The sequence below is a fragment of the Choloepus didactylus genome, chromosome 8, assembly GCF_015220235.1.
Source record: "Choloepus didactylus isolate mChoDid1 chromosome 8, mChoDid1.pri, whole genome shotgun sequence".
Taxonomy (NCBI): domain Eukaryota; kingdom Metazoa; phylum Chordata; class Mammalia; order Pilosa; family Megalonychidae; genus Choloepus; species Choloepus didactylus.
This window is the reverse complement of record NC_051314.1, coordinates 62,761,907-62,784,538: the sequence shown is the minus strand read 5'-3', so window position 1 is coordinate 62,784,538 and position 22,632 is coordinate 62,761,907. Positions and strand designations below refer to the sequence as shown.

Sequence of the window (22,632 nt, the reverse complement as noted above, 5' to 3'; positions counted from 1 at the left end):
GTTGCCTGGTCCATCTGTTCCAAACTAATATCTTGCAGATTCCTCCCAAAACACACTCAAAGTTCTGTCCTGCTTCACATCACTGATGTTTAACTACTTTTCAATAACACTGCTGCTTATGCACAAAATGTCAAAATTTCATTCAGATTTCCAAGATCTGGTACATCTTGAGCAGGAAGCTGAATTAAATAAAATACCACTTTCGGTTTATTATCTAAATAAATAAATGCATGTATGTATGCATATATATAAATATATATGTATAGATTTGTTTAGAAATAAGACATTGCCAATCAAACACTAATATCAATTTGCAAGATGTAACAGTTTTATCTCATAATAGGTTTAAGTCAGAAAATTTTATGAAAATACTGCCAAATTTTATTTGGTAGTGACAATGGTGATTTAGAGTATTTATGTATTCTATGTTATGATCAATTAAGTGTGTTTAAATAAGTTTACATGATTTATTTTCTAAGAGTGAATGTCCTTTTTCTCCCAGGCTGTATCTTCCAAGTCCAAGCTCAGTGCCAGGCACATAGTAGGCACTTAATAAATATTCATGAATGGATGAATAAAGGATTCTTCAATATGATGTCCACTGAACTGCTTTATTTGGAGAACAAAAGTAGACTTTGCAAACATATTTATATTTTTCAGTATAACATACTAATTATTTGGAGCTCAACAGACAGGCAGAAAAGAATACCTCTGCTACTGTTGCAGCATCACAGAAAAAAAAATCACTGAACTTGGTTCCATATGCCACTAATGCCTCTGTCACTTATGTCCATTTGATGTTGACAAATGAACTGATAATTGTAAGAATAAGAGTAAGATCAGTTTTTAACTTGGATAATATGCTTTGCATATTATAGTGTCTGGTACTTAATCTAAGCATTTACACATATTAACTGATTAAATCTTCGTAACACCCCTATGCCTACTATTATTATGCCCCAAAATCAGAAACTGAGGCATAGACCTAGCGTCCAAGGTCACATAGCTAGTAAGTGGTGGAGCTGGGACATGACCGTAGGCAATCCAGCTCTAAGTTGTAAGCTTTTAATCACTTTGCTTTACTGCTGTTATTGTATTTGGTCCTATAATCATCCTAAGAGAATAATATTATTTACCAGGATGAGGTTTAAAACAGTTAAACAGCTGAGAAACTGCAGAACTGGGATTCGAACCCAGGGAGCCTGATTTCTGAAGTTGTGTTCTTAATCCTCCAGGCAATATAACCTGAGTTGAACCATGTTTTAAGAAAATACACACTGTGTTTCATGATTCAGCCAAAAACTGGCATTTGTTTTCAATTTGTGATTCATTTTTATTTACTATATTTTTGGTTTGTGGTTCGATTTAATTCAAGTCCATGAACTGGAGTAAATTGCTTAATCTTTCTACATTCTACTTCTTTAGATAAAAAGAATATATGAAGTTATAATAGTATGTTTGCAATGTTTTGAGCTCAAAGAAGAAAATTGTGTGCCCCAAATATGGAAATAAAACTCACTGTCTCATATCTGAACAAGCTGTTAACAAGCTAAGTACCTCTTTTTGGTCTTATATAAATTGCTATGCATCTTACAACTGTATTCAAAATCCTTCTAACTACATTTTGGGCATGGTAAAAAAAAAAAAAAAAAGTTTTAAGCACCTGCCTTAACTTGCTCATTAGATTCACATCTGACTCACTGGAATTTTGTATCTTTGAATTTAAATTGGACCATGCTATGAAAATTAATTTATTAAAATTAAAAAAAATATATGAACTAGACAGAATAACAACCATAAAAACAAAATCAGCCAGTCTCACCAACCAAAGATGATCAATATCCAACATTTTGTATGATCTTTGTTCAATATTTCTTATGCATTTTACTTTGTTTCTGAGCATACCAATATACACAATTTGCCAACCTGCTTCCCTCATTTAAAGCAAAACATGAATATTTCCAAACTGTTAGCAGACTCTCTCTAAATATCCTTTCTATGGCTGCATAGTGGTATGATGTGAGCATTGGCATATTGTCTTTCCTGCCTCTGTTTAGCAGGAGAACACATGCAAAACGGCCACGGAATGTTTTGGGAACTAAACTTGAATATGGCTAGAATATAGTTTGAGGTGGAGATAACAGTACCATGATACCAGAGAAGTAAATCAAATTTTGAAAGCTGAGTCAAGTAGTTTGGAGTTAATACTGAGATCCAGAGGAAACTGAAAGGAGAGTGACATCAGATTTGCATTTTTAGAACACTCACTTAGCAATATGAAGAAAGGAATTCGGTTGGAGGACCCACCTTAGTAAGGGCAAGAGATGGAATGAATTCGGACTAAGAAGGTAACAATGGAAATAAAAAGACATATTTAAGATTTGGTGACAAGGTGGATGTGAGGAACAGAGTAGAATCACCCAGTGTTCTGGTTTGCTAATATTGCTGTTATGCAAAATACCAGAAATGGGTTGGCTTTTATAAAGGGAGTTTATTCAGTTACAAATTTACAGTCCTGAGGCCATAAAAGTGACCAAACTAAGGCATCAACACAATGATACCTTCACTGAAGAACGGTCGATGGCGTCCAGAACAACTCTGTCAGTGGGGAAGACATGTGGTTGGTGTCTGTGCTTCTCCAGGGTAATTTCTGGGTTTCATCTCTTAATTTAGCATCTCCAAACATCCTTCTGTCCGGAACTCCAAGTATCTCTAAGTGTCTCTAAGGATCTGCTGCTCTTGGGGCATTTTGTCCTCTCTTAGCTTCTCCAGAGCAAACTCTGGGCTAGCACCTCAAAGCATCAGCAAGCTTCTGGGCCTGGAGCTTTTTTAAAGGACTCCAGTAAACTAATCAAGACCCACTCTGAATGGACAGGGCCAAATCTCCATGGAAACATTCAATCAAGAGGTCACACCCTAATCAAAAAGATTAATCAATCTGCCCCCACAGATTGAAGAATATGGCTTTTTCTGGGGGACATAATATATACAAACTGGCATATCCAATAAACAAATATTTAGAGAAATAGAGTATCAAAAAAAAACAGATAAACACCTCTGCCTTAATGGAACTTCAGTCCTACTGAGATTAAATTCCAAATTTTTGGCTTGAGTAATTGGATGTGGCCATTAGCCAAGATAGAAAAGAGGAGGAAATGTAGGGTTATTGTGTTGTTGTTTTGGAGGGGAGTGGCATGTTGAGTTCAGATTTGGAGTTTGGACATGTTCAATTTCAGATGCATTATATCATCAAAGATGATATGTCCAGTAAATAATCAGGACCCATGCTGACAAAAAATGGAGTGAGACACTTCAGGGTTCCATAACCTCACTGAAACTGGCAGAAACATATTTCTAAAAGCTCCAGGAAACAGTTAAAGGATTGCAAGAGAACAAGCACAGAATTAAAAAAAAAAAAAAAAAAAGCCACTTAGAAGCGATAGGGAAAGTGATTAAACTAGATGAAAGGGTAGCAACAGATAAGATGGAATTTAACAAAGGATTATGAATACTGAATCTCTATATAATTTTCTTTTTCTTAGTTGCTAGAGTATTAGAATAGCTGGAAGGAAAGAATTGAAATGGTGGAACTGTAACCCATAGCATCCCTTGAAATTTATTCTATAGTTACTTGTTAAACTGTAATTTGAAAGCTATCACCTTTTTGTTTATATGTTATATTTCACAATAAGGAAATAACTGAAATTATGGTACTGTAACTCATAACAACTTTGGAAATTTTCTATATAACTACTTGTTAAATCATACTTTGAAAGATATTACCTTTTTGTGTATATGTTATATTTCACAATAAGGAAATAACTAAAACTTTGGAACTATAACCTGTAATATTCTTTGAAATTTACTCTCTAACTATTTGTTAAATTGCACTTGGAAAGTTATAACTTCTATGAATATATGTTATATTCTACTATAAAAACTAATTTTTTTAAAAAAAGCAGTAGGGTCTCCTGTTACCCTGATGGCCACTTCCTCACTGGCCTGTGCTCCCAGTGTGGATCCCTGGTCTAGGTTCCAGAGGGAGCAGAGTAACCATCCTGCACATATTTGGGTGCCTGTAATTCTGGCCCAATTTTTCTGATGGCCTGAGGGACTCACTGTCCCAGAACTGGCCTTGCATGTAGAAAGCAACTCACTGAGTTTTATGAGAGCAGTAAAGTTGTGCTGCCTGGGTCAAGGTTGTTGGCTGTAAGACGTACAGTACAGTGCCCAGGAGAGTGAGGAAACTATTTTCTAAGGAAGAGGGGACATTTATATCTGTGTAAAGGGGGAAAGTTCTTGAGCCACAGGCACATACCCAAGATAACAGGCATGTGCAGAAAGGATCAGTAAGGCCCTATGCTTTGGCCTGGGGCTATTCTCTAAACTCATTTTATGGGTAAGTCCTGAAGGAAAGCACTCACACAGGTCAAAGACAGGGAAAGGTGTTTTCTTTTGTTTCTTCTCCTCCTCCTCCTCCTCCACCACCACCACCACCTCCTCCTCTTACTCCTTCTCCTCCCCCTCTTCTTCTTTGTCGTTGTTGTCATCATCATTAGCTCCTGGCATTCAAGGAAAGCCCTGTTATAATACTAGCTGGATACAAGCTTAAGGAACAAATGTCTCAGAGTCTAAATTCCAGCAACAACACATTAAAATATCAAAATTTCCAGGTTTTAACAAATCTTATGAAACATACAAAGAAATAAGAATTAATGGCCCAGGAAGAGAAGAAGATTAAAGCACTAGAAACCATCAGTGAGGAGGTAGAACATGGCAGACAAAGACTTTAAAACAATGGTCCTAAATATACTCAAAGAACTAAAGGAAAACATGACAAAGAATTAAAGGAAATCAGGAAAACAATAAATGAACACAAAGAGAATAACAATAGAGAGAGAGAAATTGTGAAAAGGAACTAAACAGATCTGAAGACCACAGTACAGAAATTAAAAATTTCCTAGATGAATTTCACAGCAGATTGGAGCTGATAGAAGAAAGAATCAGTGAACTTGAAGACAAGACAATGGAAATTATCCCATCCCATCTGAGGATCAGAAAGAGGAAAGGATGAAGAAAAGTGAGCAGAGCCTGAGAAACCTTTGGAATACCATCACATGTACCAATATACGCACCGTGGGAGCCCCAGAAAAAGAGAGAGAGAAAGGGGCAGAGAGAATATACAAAGATACAATGGCTGAAAACTTCCCAAATGTAACAAAAGACATGAATATACATATTCAAGATGCTCAATGAACTCCAAACAGGATAAACCCAAATAGATCCACACTGTGCCATGTTACAATCAAACTGTTGAATGCCAAAGATAACAGAGAAAATTATGAAAGCCACAAGAGAGAAGTAAAGTGTCACATAGAAGGAAGCCTCAATAAGATTAAATCCTGATTTCTCATCAGAAACCATGGAGGCAGGAAGGCAGTGGGAAGATGTATTTAAAGTGCTGAGAGCAAAAAAGTGCCAACCAATAATTCTGTATCTGGCCAAACTGTCTTTCAAAACTGAGGGAGAAATTAAGACATTCCCAGATAGACAAAACCTGAGGGACCTCATCACCACTAGGCCAGCCCAACAGGAAATGCTAAAAAGAGTTCTGCAGGTTGAAAGGACACTAGACAATTGACTGAAGCCACATGAAGAAATAAAGATCTCCAGTAAAGATAATAACATGGGTAAATATAAATGCCAGTACTCTTGTAGTTTTCATTTGTAGCTCTTTTACTTCCTACACGATCTAAAAGGCAAATGCATAAAATGTAATGATAAGTCAATGGTTTTGGACTCTTATGTATAAATATGTAATTTGTAATAAGTACTACACAAAGGCAGGGGGATGATGGGGTATAGGAACATAGTTTATGTATGTTATTGAAGTTATGAAGATGGTATCAAAGGTAAATGAGATTTTAATAGATTTAGGATGTTAAATTTAAGCCCCATGATAACCACAAAGAAAATATCAGAGAATATGCAAACTCATGGAGACAGAAAATACAGTACAGGTTACCAGGGGAGGGGAGCAGGGAGACAACGAGGAGTTAATGAAAAATGAGTGTGGGACTTCTGTTTGGAGGGAAGGGAAAGTTCTAGTGTTGAATGGTGGTGAGAGTATTGCAACATTGTGAATGTGACAAATCCCACTGAATGGTTTGCTCGGGAGGGGTTGGGATGGGAAGATTTATGTTCATGTATGTTTACATACAAAAAAAGAAAGAAATAGAGATAATGACAGTTAATTGAAATAGATGATCCTAGATGGGAGCTAAGGATGGAGGAGAAAAGGCTCAAAAGGACATTAATGGAATATAAGAAAAAAAATTGAAACATACAATGTAAGCTTTATGCAATGTTAAATTTCTTGAACTTGTAACTGTACTTAAGGTGATATATATATAAGTGTGTCCTTGTTCATAGGAAATGAACATGGAGTAATATGTATTCAAGGATATTCTGCATGCAACCTGCTGTCAAATGTTCAGAAAATTGATAGATAAAACAGATAGATGATAGATAAATGGTAGATAATAGAATGATTCAGCAAAGGAGGCAAAATGTTAAAATTGGTGGATCTGGATATCTGGAGGTGGTGGAAATATGTTAGAGTTCTCTGCATGGGGTTTGTATTATTTTTGCAACTGTCCTATAAATTGAAATTATTTCAAAATAAAAAGGTAAAAAAAATTGGATATATGGGTCTGAATTTTTAAAAGCAAGGTATGAGCTAGAACTGCAGATTGGGGAGCTATTAGGAAATGCTTTGTAGTTTGAAGACTGATAATAGTGGGTAGACTTGAATAAATAGGGTCTTAGGTCAGAAATCTGGAGAAGATTAATATTCAAGGGAAGGGCTGATTTCAAGAGCCCACAAAGGAGGTTAACCAAAAAAAAGCCAAAGAGGACCAGGAGAAGTTCCTCAGTAAAGCCATGACACCCAGGAGCAGAAAAATGGCAGGGAAGAGAGAGATGTCAAATGCTCCAGGGATGATTAGAAATGATAAATAAACTTTTGCTAGCAAAGACATGTATAGAATTTAGCTGTGGGGTTGAAGTCAGACAGCATTAGGTTGTACTAATGCAAAGTGGAGACAAAAAGGCAAAACGGAATGTTACTCTCTTTTTCTTTTAATATTTGACTAAATTTAAAATGGTGCGAATGAATAATTTCTGACATGAAAGATGTTCATAGCATTTGGTGAAAAAGCAGATTATAAAACAGTGTTATAGTATAATCCCACTTGTTCTAGTTATCTTTTGCTTCAGAACAAGCCACCCTCAATTTAATGGCATAAAATAAACATACTATTTCTGTTGGTTCTGGAGTTAACTGGACTCTGCTTGGCAATTCTTGATGAGGGTTTCTCATGGAGTTGTAGTCAGATATTAACAGGATTATGGAAATTTTTTAATTTGCCCCTTTGGTTATTGTCTAGGTTCTTATCTTTCTGTAGTAGACACATATATTGGATTTATAGTAAGAAAGTCAGTAATAGCTATTTAAAACTTACCAAAACAGAAGTTTGGCTGAAAAGAGAAGAGAGAAAAGATGGCAGCTAGAAAGGAGCATCAGGTAAAAGGATGTTTTCTTTGGGAGGAGGAGGGTGGGGAGGGTCGGGCAGATTTTGAGACTGAAACAAACTCTTTTTACAAGCCAGCTGATGTGATTGATTCCTATGTAGTATTCCTTCACACACACACACACTCAATGTTTTCAAATGTGTTTATAATGAGGAAAAAATAAGACAAATCCAAATTGAAGAACTTTCTGCAATACTGATCTGACCTCTTCACAATATCAGTGTCTTAAAAGCGGGTGGGAGGAAGTCTGGGGACTGTTATGGAGCAAAGAGACATGACAACTAAATGTATAATCCTGTATTGGATTGTGGTGATTTGAAGCTGTATGTACTCCAGATAGACATGTTCTTAAATTTAATCCATTCCTGTAGATATAAACCCATTTTAAGTAGAACCTTTTGATGAGGCTACTTCAGTTATGGTATGACCCACCTCATTTAGGATGGGTCTTAATCCTTTTACTGGAGTCCTTTATAAGAGAATAAAATTCAGACAGAGAGAGTGAAAGCCACGGAAGCAATAGGGTGAAATCAGTGAAACCCAGAAGAGAAAGAAGAGACCAGCAGATGCTACCATGTGCCTTGCCATGTGACAGAGGAACAAGGCTCTCCAGCCAGTCTTGGGGAAGAAAGCATCCCCGTGGTGATGCTTTAATTTGGACATTCTCATTGGTCTCAAACTGTAAGCTAAAAAATTCCTATTGGTTAAAGCCAATCCATTTCATGGTATCTGCTTTGAGCAGCCTGGGAAATGAAAACATGGATCCAGGATTGGGGGAAGAACAGGTATAAAGAACATTATTGGGAAATTTGAATACGTTTATGTTATGTCATTGTTTAATGTTCCGAGTGTGAAAATTTCAATGTAACTATGTAAGAGAATGTCTTGTCCTTTGTTTTTAGGAGATGTATGCTAAAGTTTTTAGAGGTGAAATGTTATGATATCTGCAGCTAATTCTTAAATGTTTCTAGAAAAAAAAGAAAGAGTAAAAGTGGGAAATGTTCTGTAGGTTTGGAACTTTTCCAGATAGAAGGTAGCGGAGGAGATCTGTGCAGAGAGCCGGAAATGGTTGTGGGCATCGTCTGTGTGGCTGCCTGGGGCTCGGTCACACGGACTGAAGGAGACTGAAGGCTCTCAGATGCCCATAACCTGTAGGCCACACTGTGGACTTATTCTTAACTGAAGGGATGTTGAGGGGACCCTGATGTGGCACCAAATGAAATGAACAAAGCTTTACAGCCCACAGGCCCCCCAACCGCCACATTCCCTGTACTCCCACAGTCAGCGTTTCCCCTGGAGCAGACAGCACCGGTGGTGTTCAGTACCCCCTCTCGGCCCGGCCTACCCTAGCCAGGCCCAGCCCCCGAGCAGTGCAGCCTCCGAAGTGCAGAGTGCAGCCCCCCCTCACCCTGGCCCAGCTGCCCATGTCTACCCTACTGGATCCCAAGTAATGATGATCCCTTCCCAGATCTCCTACCCAGCCTCCCAGGGGGCTTATTATCCCTGGATAGGGGCGTTCCACATATGTTTTCCCAACACAGCAGTACCCTCTGCAGCCAGGAGCCCCTAGCTTCTATCCAGGTGCAAGCCCTACAGAGTTTGGGACCTATGCTGGTGCCTAGTACCCAGACCAAGGCGTGCAGCAGTTTCCCACTGGCATAGCCCCCACCCCAGTTTTGGTGAACCAGCCACCCCAGAGGCTCCCCAAGAGGGAGAATAAGACAATCCAAATTCAAGATCCAAACCAAGGAGGGAAGGATATCACAGAGCAGATCATGTCTGGGGCCCGCACCACCTCCACACCCACCCCTCCCCAGATGAGAAGCGGTCTGGAGCCTCAAGCTAATGGAGAGACACCCCAGGTTGCTGTCATTGTCCGGCCAGATGACCAGTCTCAGGGAGCAATCATTGGGGGTTGGCCAGGGCTGTCTGGCCCAAAGCACAGCCCTTTAGAGTCCCAGCCTTCATCACCTTCTCCAACCCCATCACCACCCCCAATCTTGGAACTGGGATCTTAGCCTAATCTTGCAGTCCTCTCTATTCCTGGGGATACTCTGACAATGGAGATGATGCAAATGTCTGTAGAAGAATCAACCTCCATGCCCCTATGAAACTGGAAAACCATATTGCCTGTCTCCAGAACCTATTGCCCTCTCTGAACCCATACTGGAGATAGAGTTGACACTTAGCAAACCAATTCCAGAATCTGAGTTCTCTTCCTGTCCTCTCCAGGTTCTCATGCCCCTCACATCTCACAAAGTGTAAATTCCTCATGAACCTAACAGTGTGGTTCCATCTGAGGATCTGGAACCAGAGCTGGAGCTGAGCCCAGAACTTGTCCCTCTTTCTCCCCTGGCTTGCCCCTCTTAACTTCCTATGTCCATTGCTCCAACTGCTCAACTTGAGGAACTGCTCAACTGAGACCCCTTGTCACCAGCTGTGGACTTAAGCCCAGTGAGTGAGCCCAAGGAGTAGGCCAAGGAAGTGACAACATCAGTGGCTCCCCCCACCATCCCCTCTACCACTCCAGCTATGGCTCCTCCAGCTACTTCCCTGGCTCAGGAGGAGGAAATGTAGGAAGAGGTAGAAGAGGAAAAAGAAGGAGAATGAGGAGAAGCTGAGGGTGAGAAGGGAAGAGAGGAACTGTTCCCCCCAGAGAGCACCCATGCCCCAGCTCACCTGCCCCAGAATTTGGAGGCAGCAGCAGCCACCAAAGTGGTGGTATCTGTGCCCAAGAGGAAATGGAAAATTAAGGAGCTTAAAAAGGAGGCTGTGGGAGACCTTCTAGATGCCTTCAGGGAAGTGAACCAAGGAGTACCAGAGGTGGAAAATCAGCCTCCTGCAGGCAACAATCCAGGCCCAGAGTCTGAGGGCAGCAGCATGTCCCCAAGGCCTGAAGAGACAGAGGATACCTGGGACTCAAAGGAAGACAAAATTCACAATGCTGTGAACATTCAGCCTGGGGAGCAGAAGTATGAACATAAGTCAAATCAATGGAAGCCTTTAAACCTTGAGGAGAAAAAACTTTATGACCATGAGTTCCTGCTTGGCTTTCAATTCATCTTTGCCAGTATGCAAAAGCCAGAGGGATGGCCCCATGTCAGTGCTGTGGTATTGGACAAGGCCAATAAAACACCATGGCGACCACTTGATCCCACCTGACGACAGGGCGTAAATTGCAGCCCAGACATTACTCCATCCTTTGCAAACCTTGGTCAACCAGCCCTTAGCAATTGTGGACACCCAAGGGGTGGGCCAGGTGGGGAGCTGCCCCAAGGGCCGGATGACCTGGGACCCCAGTGCTCTCAGCAGGGCCTCCAAAAGGAACCTTGTAAGATCATTGCCACAGTGTTAATGACTGAACAGTGTTATAAAACTTAAAGCAGAGAAGTCCTGGAAACCCAACAGCAAGCAGATGGCAGCTGATAAAGACTAAGGGGAAGAGGATGCTGATGGCAGCAAACCCCAGGACCAGTTACACAGGGTGTGCTCCACCCTGAAAAGCTGACACCCCAGATGTTCCAGCAGCTGATGAAGTAGGTGACACGGCTGGCCATTGATACTGAGGAATGCCTCAACGGAGTCATTGTCCTCATCTTTAAGAAGGCTGTTTCAGAGCCCAACTTCTCCATGGCCTATGCCAATATATGCCACTGCCTCGTGGCGCTGAAAGTGCCCACAACAGAAAAGCCAATAGTGACTGTGAACTTTCAAAAACTGCTATTGAATAGATGTCAGAAGGAGTTTGAGAAAGACAAAGATGATGATGAAGTTTTTGAGAAGCAAAAAGAGATGGATGAAGCCGCTATGGCAGAGGAACAGGGGGGCCTGAAGGAAGAGCTGGAAGAGGCTCGGGACAGCCCAGCGGTGTTCTCTAGGGAATATCAAGTTTATTGGGGGGTTGTTTAAACTGAAGATGTTAACAGAAACAATGATGCATGACTGCGTGGTCAATCTATTTAAGAACCATGACGAAGAGTCCCTTGAAAGCCTTTGCCGTCTGCTCACTACCATTGGCAAAGACCTGGACTTCGAGAAAGCCAAGCCCTGAATGATCAGTATTTCAACCAGATGGAAAAAAATTATTAAGGAAAAGAAGACGTCATCCTGCATCCACCCCATGCTGCAGGATGTGCTGGATCCGCAACAGAGCAATTGGGTGCCACGCCAAGGGGACCAGGGTCCCAAGACCATTGATCAGATCCACAAGGAGGCTGAGATGGAGGAAAGTCAGGAGCACATCAAGCAGCTCATGGCTAAGGGCAGTGACAAACGTCAGGGTGGTCCTCCAGGCCCGCCCATCAGTCATGGCCTTCCACTTGTGGGTGATGGTGGCTGGAACACAGTCCCCATCAGCAAGGGCAGCCACCCCATTGACACCTCACAACTCACCAAGATCATGAAGCCTGACTTCATTGTTTCTAACAACCAGCTCTTTGCACCTGGAGGACGACTGAGCTGGGGCAAGGGCAGCAGTGGAGGCTCAGGGGTCAAACCCTCAGATGCAGCATCAGAAGCTGCTCGTCCAGTTACTAGTACCTTGAATCGCTTCTCAGCTCTTCAACAAGCAGTACCCACAGAAATCACAGATAACAGACATGTCGTACAGAGGAGTAGCCTGAGCTCAGAACGAGGTGAGAAAGCTGGGGACCCGGAAGACTGCCTAGAATGGAGGGAACAGGGAGGCGACCGTGGGGACTGGATGGATCGTGCACACACCCCCCGCCACCAAACGGAGCTTCAGCAAGGAAATGGAGGAGTGGAGTCAAGAACGTCCCACCCAGCCTGAGAGACTGCACAAGGCAGCTAGTCTCACGGAGGATTGGGACCTTAGGCAAGCCACCCTGCTCCCAGTGAGCCCCCCAAAGGCCTCACTCTCTGAGGAGGAGATGGAGAAGAAATCCAGGGCCATCATTGAGGAATACCTCCACCACAATGACATGAAGGAGGCAGTGCAGTGTGTGCAGGAGCTGTCTTCACCCTCCTTACTCTTCATCTTTGTGCAACATGGCATCGAGTCCACACTGGAGCGCACCACCGTTGCTCATGAGCATATGGGGCGGCTGCTTCACCAGCTGCTCTGTGCCAGGCACCTCTCTACTGCTCAGTACGTAGAAGAGCTGTATGAAATCCTGGAATTGGCTGAGGACATGGAAATCGACATCCCCCATGTGTGGCTTTACCTAGCAGAACTGGTAACACCCATTCTGCAAGAAGGTGGGGTGCCCACAGAGGAGCTGTTTAGGGAGATTACAAAGGTTCTGAGACCTGTGGACAAAGCTGCTTCTCTATTGCTAGAAATCCTGGGGCTCCTATGCAAAAGCATGGGTTCCAAAAAGGTGGGGATGAAGTGGCTAGAGGCTGGGCTCACCTGGAAGGAATTTCTGCCTGAAGACCAAGATGTTGTAGAAGGTGGAGTATACCCTGGAAGAAGAGTCAGAGACCCCTGGCCAGAGGGCACCCCCCTCAGAGGAGCTGAGCGGGCAGTTGGAGAAGCTGCTTAAAGAGGGTAGCAGTAACCAGCAGGTATCTAACTGGATAGAGGCCAACCTGAGTGAGCAGCAGGTAGCATCCAACACATTAATTTGAGCCCTAATGACAACTGTCTGCTATTCCGCAATTATCTTTGAGACTCCCCTCCAAGTGCTGCAGAAAAAGATATTTCACACAAACAAGAAAAAAGCAGGATTAGCTATACTAATATCAGACAAATTAGACTTCAAAAGTAAAACAATTAAAAGAGACAAAGAAGGACACCGTATATTAATAAAAGGGTCAGTTCATCAAGAAAACATATCATAAATATTTATGCACCAAGCCAGAGTGCCCCAAAATTCATGAGGCAAACACTGAGAGCACTGAAAGGAGAAGTAGATACCTCTACAAAAATAATGGGAGACTTCAATACACCGCTCTCATCAATAGGTAGAACGTCTAGACAGAGGATCAATAAGGAAACGGAGATGTTGAATTATACGATAAATGAACTAGACTTGACAGACATCTATAGAACACTACACCCCACAACAGCAGGATGATGGTAGCACAATATTGTAAGTACACTGAACAAAGATGTCTGAGAGTGAAGCTTAGAGAGGTGGGCTAGGGGCATGTATGACACCAGATGTAAAGATAGACGATAGGGACTGGGACTGTATGATTTGGCAAAAGCTGGAGTGGTCAATGATTGTGATTAAATGTACAAATATGGGAATGTTTTTACATGTGGGAGAACAAATGAAGGTCAAACATGCAAAGTGTTGAAAAAGGGATGGTACTGGGGAAAAAATATAATCAAAACAAACTGGAGTCTGTGGCCAACAGTAACATTGTAATATGCTTCCATTAAATGTAACAAAGGCAATATACCAAAGCTAAATGTGTATAGAGGGGATGTAAGGGGGGAAATATGGGATTCTTGGTAATGGTGTTGTCTGACCTTAGTATTATATTGTATTGTATGATATTTTATTTTTCTTTTTATTATCTTTTTTATTATTCATTTAAAAAAACACTTATTTTGTAATAATCAACATGCTTAAGTGCTGACTGTGGTGATAAATGCACAACTATATGATGATACCGTGAACAACTGCTTGTACACTGTAGATAATTGTACTATATGTGAATATATCTCTATAAAATTGTAGGAAAAAATATAAATAGGGATAAGAGTGCTGGAGAAAACATGGAGAGGGGGAATTATTTATTTACTGTTGTAGCCTTTATGGAGGACAGTGTGATGGTTCCACAAGAAGCTAAGTATGTGGGTGCTATAAGATCCTGCAACCTCATTATGGGGTATATGCTTGGAAGATCTGAGAGCAGGGACATGGGTGGACATTTGCACACTGGTGTTTATGGAGGCAGTATTCATGATTTGCAATGGGTAGAGGTGGCCTAAGGGTACATCAACTGAGAAACAGAATGGTGAACTGTGATGTATGCATACGATGGAATATTGAGCAACTGCAAAAAGGAGTGAAGCTGTGAGACACACAACCAACGAGGTGAATGGATCCTGTAGACAGCATTTTGAGTGAAGTATGCCAGAAACAAAGGCAAACACTATAATACCTCACCAATATGGACTAACTACAATGTATAAACTCAGAATTGAATCTTAGAGCACAGCCTAACAGGGAAACAATTATGGTAATGGTCCCTAGAATGTAAGCTCTTACAGCAGTCAAATCTATTCCTGAACTGTAATGGCTATCTACAAACTCTGAGATGCTGATCCCTTTGTGTATGACCTGACTGGTATCTGGAAATTTGAGTATCTGTGTGACACCTGAAACTCAGAGCTAGAGCTCAGCAGATATGAATGTCAGTATTAGTGCATACAGCAACTGTTTAAAAAGCAGTTAGAGATATGAATGAAGCAGATCTGGTTAGGACTAGGGCAAATCAGTCCAAAGGGTAAAGGACGATACTGACTATGTTTTAAAACTTCAACTTCCATGTGAGACCAAGGGAAGAGATGGTTATCTGGAGCAGGTTCTATATTTTCTGAAGTACGCTAAACAATTTATGTACAGTCAGTTTGTTCAAACACCAAAATTACATGGAACTTTGAACAGAAAGTGAGATCTTGTAGGTTTGCACAGTATAGTGTGAAATAGCAACACATCCAGAGTAATTCGGGCAGAGAATAAAAATATATACGCAGGGCCCCCCTTAGGAGCTGGGGGAAAATGCGGAAGTGTTGGACTTCCTCGCTTGGGTTGTTGCTGATGTTCTAATAAACATTGAGGACTGACAGTTGGTATGCTGAGCCCTCTATCTTGGGGCTTGCCCTCGTGAGGCTTATTGCTAAACTTGCTTAAAACTGTGCCTAGGAGTCTCCCCCTGAGTGCCTCTTTGTTGCTCAGATGTGGCCCCCTCTCTCTAGCTAAGCCAACTTGGCAGGTGAACTCACTGCCCTTCCCCATATGTGGAATCTGACTCCCAGGGGTGTAAATTTCCCTGGCAACTCCGGATATGACTTCCCAGGGATGAACCTGGACCCTGCATCATGGGATTGAGAACACCTTCTTGACCAAAAGGGGGAAGCAAAATGAAACAAAATAAAGTTTCAATGGCTGAGAGATTTCAAATGGAGTTGAGAGGTCACTCTGGTGGGCATTCTTATGCACTATATAGATATCCTTTTCTAGGTTTTAGTGAATTGGAATAGCTAGAAATAAATACCTGTAACTATCAAACTCCAACCCAGTGGCCTTGACTCTTGAAGACAATTGTATAACTATGTAGCTTACAAGGGGTGACAGTGTGATGGTGAAAAACTTGTGGATCACACTCCCTTTACCCAGTGTATGGATGGAGTAGAAAAATGGGGACAGGGACTAAATGAAGATTGGGGTGGGATGGGGGGGGGATGATTTGGGTGTTTTTACTTTTGTTTTTTATTCTTATTTTTATTCTTTCTGGTGTAGAGAAAATGTTCAAAAATGGATTGGGGTGATGAAGGAACAACTCTACGATGGTACTGTGAACAGCTGATTGTACACCATGGATGACTGTATGGGTTGTGAAGATATCTCAGTAAAACTGAATTAAAACAAAACAAAAGAAAAAAAAATTGGGAAATAACTTAGCACACTTCTGTGGATCCTTCTTTTGAGAAAATAAAATTTTACTTGAGAAAATGATAAAAAAAAAAAAAAGTAGCAGAGGAAAATAAAAGGTAATGGGTTCTCTATTCTGCAGGGTGTGTTTGTGTGTGTGCACGTGGGCTCCAGATCAGACTGTTCTGCTGAGTGCCTGGGATGGCTTGCCTGTGGCTGGCTGCTGCTTTCTGGCCTCCGTAGCTAGTTGCCTGGTGATATGAGACTTCCAAAGCCCTTTCTCCAGCTTTTTGACAAAATCTATGAGCTTCTGCCATGCTTCCAGTAAATTCCTTTTTACTTAAGTTAGCCATAGTGAATTTTTGTCATTGCAACCAAGAACTCTAAACATAAAGGCAGTATATATACAATATGAACTACACAAGGAGTTTATTCCACATAGTTTTAAAGCAATCAAATGTTTTAAAGCAATCAAATGAATATATTTTGAAATGTTTGGGAACATCATGGTGTTCCTGCCTACTATTGAAATGTGTCAAAAGTGAACCCCAGTGCACTTTTCAATAAGTTTACTCTCTTTGAATATGACCCGAACACGTCTAATTCTTTGCCCAAAGAGGTTCCTTCTTTTTCTAATGTGACTTAACCTCAATCACTTCAAGTATACCTAAAGTGGAAATCGGCAGAGGGTCACTGGAGTGAGTGACCCAAAACACAGGAAAGCAAAGAATACCTTATATGAATAAAATACATTGGAATTCAGTTGTGGAGAGGGACACATGGCAAGAACCTGAGCCACTGGTTCACGCTTTGAATAAACTTGCCTCTCCACTGACAAGAATCATTCAGAATCACGTTTCACTTTCTTTAAGAGAACAAATTTGCTTTTGTACAGGAAAATTAGGAGTTGGGGAGCATGAGAGAATGCCAGGGTGTGATTCATCACCTAAGTTATTGAAGGAGAAAATTATTATTTTGATGATCTGTCATGTGCAGTGTACATCTGTGATCTCACTTATAGTTCTCACAACTTTGTGATAGAGGTTGTTATCTTAACCCTACAGAATCCTACAGGAATTTGCTCACAGTGAAGATGGATAGAGCCTAGATCAGGGGACACAAAAGCCATCTTACTCAAAACACCACGATATGAAGAGGCCTTCCTGGGAACGGTGGTTCCTGGAATTAGAGCAGAATATAAATGTCTAAGGCAAAACTTCAACTGACCCCTTAGGGCCAGAATACCCTACTTTTTGCCTAGGCTGCACTTTGAAATAGAGACCAATACCATCTGCTTTCATGCTGCTTTTCGACTTTTTAAAACAGGTGAACTTTTTATCCTCAATACGAAAACACACACACACACACACACACACACACACACACACACACACACACACAAGTAAAGAACAAACAGCAATTATTGAAAACAGTTTCAAAATCTGTAGGGTGTTACACCACCAATCCAAACGAGGTGAGTGCAGTGACTGAGACAAGGACCCTCCAGGTGTAGGGCAGAGCCCCGCATGTCGGAAGTCCAAGCCCAGGATTCTTCTGACCAAGATACACGAAAATGACTTCACATTTTTTCTGTTGTAGCATTATATGTCGCCAGACTTCCCAGTACTTCAGCCCAGCGCCTAGACCACTAGGCCACGCCCACAGATGCCGGTCAAGCAAAGTGACGGCACCCGTCACGGCTAAGCTGGGTCAGGCTCTCCTCCTGTCCTCCCCACCTCCGACTCAGACCCCGCCCCCGGCCCAACTCCGCCCGGTGGGCGCGGTCACACGCGGACATCCTTTCGCGCCTGCGCCGGTCAGGCTGGCGCCAATAGGAAGGAAAAGTCGCGCATGCGCCAATTGAGAACCTTTTTATCCCTTCTTTCCCCCGTCTTTTCTAGTTTAGCAGGGAGTGCTTCCGGGCCGAAGGGTTTGCTTCCGGAGGGCGGGAGGGCTGAAACGCGGTGGACCAACTGGGCCAAATTTGTGAGCATCTTGTTTAAAAAGACTGGAACCTATGGACAGTGTCAGTTCTGGTGGTGACAGCTTAGCCCGGGAACTTGTCCCTATTGCCCGTTAGTGGAACGAATAAGTGAAACCCGACTTACAGAGGAAGCGAAAGAGGTTCTGTGTGCTGCTCCTGGACTCCTTTCACTGGTTGGGAGATTCTGCAGCTTTTGTAGGAAAGGCTGCTTGGCGGGGGTGAGGGGTGAGGAATTTGGTCAATGATAATCCCCTGCATTCCTGTGGTGTCTCTGCGATGTATCTATTCTGCGCTTTCACGCAACATTTTTCGCTCCTGGGGGGGCGGGGTAAGTGATGGCCCTGGATTAGAGATGGTAAGTGACCCGCTTCGAGATCACAAAGCCAGTCAATGACGGAACTGGATTTTCAATTCAGACTTTTGGTTCCTAGCAGTAGCCAACAATTGAGTGACTATTATGTGACTGCCACTGTGACAGTCACTGTGTGTTATTGGATAGTTTAGTCTTTGTAACAGTGCAAATAGTAGGCAGTCTCATCTTTTCATAGATGAGAACACTGAGGTTAAAAGAGGTCAAGGAACTTCAGTCGAAATTAGGATGCTAATAAGTGGAAGAACTGAGTTCCAAACCTGGATCTGTGTGTCTCCAGAACTGGAATTCTTCACCTGTAGGTTGCTTGATGAGTGGATGGATGTTCACCAGGTGGACAAGGGGGCAAGTGCAGACCTCTGTAGAAGGAACAGCATGTATAAAAGTGTGAGGGTATGAAGGTGCATACTTTGTGTAGATGAATGGTCACATGTATATGTTTGTGTAGGGGTGATTTTTGTGACTGACTAAGACTGAACTTGTAAGCTGCAGTCAGGTTGTGAATGCCATGCAAAGGAATTTAGACTTGATTCTCTAAGCCAGAGGGAGCTGTCTGAGGGTTTTAAGTGGAAGAAAAGCAAATTAGATTTGTTTTAAAACACATGTTTCTTAATCCATGCAGTTTAGTTTCTAGACCTTTGGATGAAAATAATGGGAGATCTGGAGCATTATGAGTACAACATTGGTGAGACTGAGACACCCTTAGGATACCCTTGGGGGAAGTGACTTGAAGGGTTGTTTCTCCCCAATTTACAAGCATTCTTTTTTACTTAACCTCCCATCTCATCAGCTCAAACATCTCAACCAAAAGATTTTTTCCATAGTACACATGATTTGAAGCATTTTGGAGACTACAGAAGATCCTCTAAGACAAGAGTTTCTGCAATTAGGGAACTCCTCAATCCAATATGGGAAAGAACATTTTCCTTCATTAAACAGTTATCTAAAAAATTGTTATGATATATAGTCCAAGTTTGAAGTAATTCTGTAGGAAAAAGTTCGACATAGTGTCGCGGCCCATGAGGGCTTTGCCAGTCCAGAGGCCACAGAAGACACCGGGCATTTTCTGATACGTGAACTTGTATTCAGGGCTTACCAATAGGGTGAGAAGTCACAGAGAGATCGTGACGAAGAGATCATGATAACTCCTCTCTTAAGCCAGGTGGGTGTGGCATCGCAGGGAAGTTGACCCAAGCAATTAAGCTAGGTGGTCAAGTGGGTTATAAAGGCTTAAGACAAAGACATTTCTAAGGTGGGAGAGCTATAAACGCGGGGAACAGGGTCCTGTGACATGGGGGTGATGCAGGAAGGAGAGAATATAGGATGGGGCTCTGTAGATAACCACAAGAGTGATAACATGTGGGAGCCAGGAAGCTGGGTAGACTAGATTAAACATTTGTTGGTGGGAGGTCTGGGTACATTACATCTTGCTCTTTGTGAAACCAAGAGTTTCTCGCCTCCTGCTTACTTCTCCGTTTCACGTTTTAAAGTTACATTTTAAGGTTAGTTTACCCCTTTTCTCCTTACCGGCTTACAAAGATGATAGGTTAAACATTAGACTGCTGTGTGATGACAAATTCCACCATGCCTGTTTTTGCTCAGCCAGGGGTTGCCACACAACCCCTGGCTAGAAAGTCAGAGAAGCCTTCATGGAAGTAAGATTTGAGTGGAACGGATTTGGAGTAGGGTGAGCATTCTGACCAAAAATATCAAAGCCTTGGCTACTGAAATGATTGTCTTAACTAGGGTGCTTTTCTACAGTCATCACGATAAAGTTCTTTCCAAGTGATACATTCTCGTTTCATTCGCATGAACTTGATTATACTATTTTAGGAGTGACTTTGGAGAGATGTCATCCCCTGTGATCCGGGAGGCAGAAGTAACACGGACTGCACGGAAACAGAGTGCTCAAAAAAGAGTTTTAAGTATCCTTTGTGTTTTAGACATCATTATAAAAATTCCAACATGTTTGGAATCTGGGTTATAGAATTTTCTTTTTACGAGAGGTATTAACACTTGTTATAAATGTAAAATACTAGAGTATATAATAAGAAAATGAGATTGAGATTTATATTTCCTTGAAAATAAGGATGTTCTATTTTACTTCTGACTATCATGTTGTGGTTAGATTCTGCTGATGTTAGAGTTCCTTTTTTTATTTGAAGTTAGACTAAGAACTCTTCATTTACTGTGTAGAAATCTAAAACTGACAACTTAGAATTTCATTGACAGAGGGAATTCTTTATCTACTCTTTGCATAAAAAATGGTAGCCATAAAGTATGCCATTCTTGAAAAATGTATTCACATATCTTGTGTAGTATAAATATAGTTGATTCTAACTTAATGATCTTCTTTCTGCATGGAAAACTTTCCTTAACTCTTCCAACAGTTCGAGCATCCCAAGATGAAAATTTGGCTAATACTACACCAAGAAATCAGGTTATCCCTCGAACTCCCAGCTCATTTCGATCACCTTGTGAGATTTTTTTGCTTTTAAAACATCTAATAATGACACTAATAATAGACTTCTAAATGTATTGTACTTGTAATAAATATATTTGGTTGCAATATCAATAATTAATACAGTTGTAATGATTGCAGCTACTATTTATTCAATTCTTACCATGTTTAAGTCACTATACTTTATATAAACACACAGTAGCTGTAATGTAGAGATTTTTATCTCCATTTGATCAAAATTGAAAGTGAGATTTAGAGAAGTTAAATAATGTGGGTAAGTATGTAAGTAAGTAATGTAACCAGGATTCAAACAATAGTCTGCTTACTCCAAAGCTCATCTATACACTATACTGCATCCTCAGTGTGCTTTCTACAATTAGAATATTAATAATTCATTGGCTCATTTTGTACTTTTTCTTTACTATTCACATATTTTACAATGAAAGCTTCTTTAGTGCAGTAAAAATTTTCCCAGTAAACTTGTTAGTACCAAAACTTCAAATTTAGGAAAAGAAGTTAAATCTTCTAGTCATGAAAATGTAAGCATTTAAAGTATTTATTTAGTTAGAATCTAAATAACTGAAAACTGAAAATTATACATGCTGTATTGTTTGTTAGCTTGTTTTGTTTTAATCATTGCTCATGCACCTTGGATTCTTTTTACTCACCTCTTATTTATAGTTACTCCCCTGAACCGAAGCTTACTAAGGCAGCCAGATATTTCCTGCATTCTTGGAACAGGAGGAAGGTCTCCCCGGCTTACACAGTCTTCAGGGTTCTTGGGAAATCTGTCCATGGTATGTAGAAGAATGGGTCTGAAATCTCCCTTTTTATTAAAGTATAAAATTCAGCTGAAAAACCTTTTGATGAGAATTGTAGTCATATTCATCATAAATCAAAATAACTCTAGATTATATGGATTAAAGTAATTTTTGGTTAGGCGTTCAGAAAACAAACCTTTAAGAATCTCATCTTACAGATGTAAACTGTGCTACCAGCAACTTTTAGATGTGTATCAAATGTTTTAATCGGGTAGTTTGCTATACCAGAGGAAATAAGTTCAGTGGCTGTTTGCTGATGGCTACAAAAGCTGAGCCCTATTTGGAAGCATACAGGAGTAGGAAGCCAAGGGTAGTGGATGAAGAATACCATAAGGAAGAAAAATAATTCATTAAAGGGGAGAAAAGAGGAAATTTTGGGAAAAATAGATGAGATACTCATTGTATAAACTGATGCAGAATGTCCTGACCTAGACTTTTAAAATGCCCTATAGAAAAAGGAAAAATTTGTGTTTACTTGAGAGGAAAGAGAACAGTTTTGTTAGAGTTGTAGAGCATTGTGGCACATTTTGTTCCAGAAACAAGATAAGATGGTTCCCCTGCCCAACTCTGTGCTTATTAAGAAAGCAAAGGGATTTTTATGTACAAATTAAATTGTCTAAATTAGGTGTTTTTTATAGAATGGCTTTGCATGTTAAACTCGTCTTGTCTTTCAAAGGTTAAATCATTCTATTTACTATAATCTTGTGGATTTTTAGAGTATTAATATCTAAAGATGATTTAGTTATTAGACAGTTTTACTCTGCTTATAAAATTGGTTTATTTTGGCAGGTTTTACCTTGTTCTACTTAAAAAGGTGAGTGAATTGGGTGTCT

At 41.0% G+C, this 22,632-nt stretch overlaps 1 protein-coding gene and 1 pseudogene across 2 annotated transcripts in view; both read left to right on the top strand.

The window, feature by feature from the left end:
- Positions 1 to 8,793: 8,793 nt before the first annotated feature.
- LOC119542652 lies at positions 8,794 to 18,027 on the top strand (annotated as a pseudogene).
- A 36-nt stretch (positions 18,028 to 18,063) lies between these two features.
- NUP107 (nucleoporin 107) overlaps positions 18,064 to 22,632 on the top strand; it is a 59,593-nt gene continuing 55,024 nt past the window's right edge. Inside the window, exons 1-4 of one of the 2 annotated variants that reach the window (XM_037847772.1) lie at positions 18,064 to 18,186; positions 20,349 to 20,442; positions 20,908 to 20,994; positions 21,660 to 21,775. In XM_037847772.1, coding sequence (XP_037703700.1) covers positions 18,181 to 18,186; positions 20,349 to 20,442; positions 20,908 to 20,994; positions 21,660 to 21,775 — 303 coding nt within the window. In that variant the 5' untranslated portion in view covers positions 18,064 to 18,180. Of the gene's footprint in view, positions 18,187 to 20,348; positions 20,443 to 20,907; positions 20,996 to 21,632; positions 21,776 to 22,632 lie in introns of those variants that run through there. The other variant, XM_037847773.1, reaches the window with a different exon arrangement.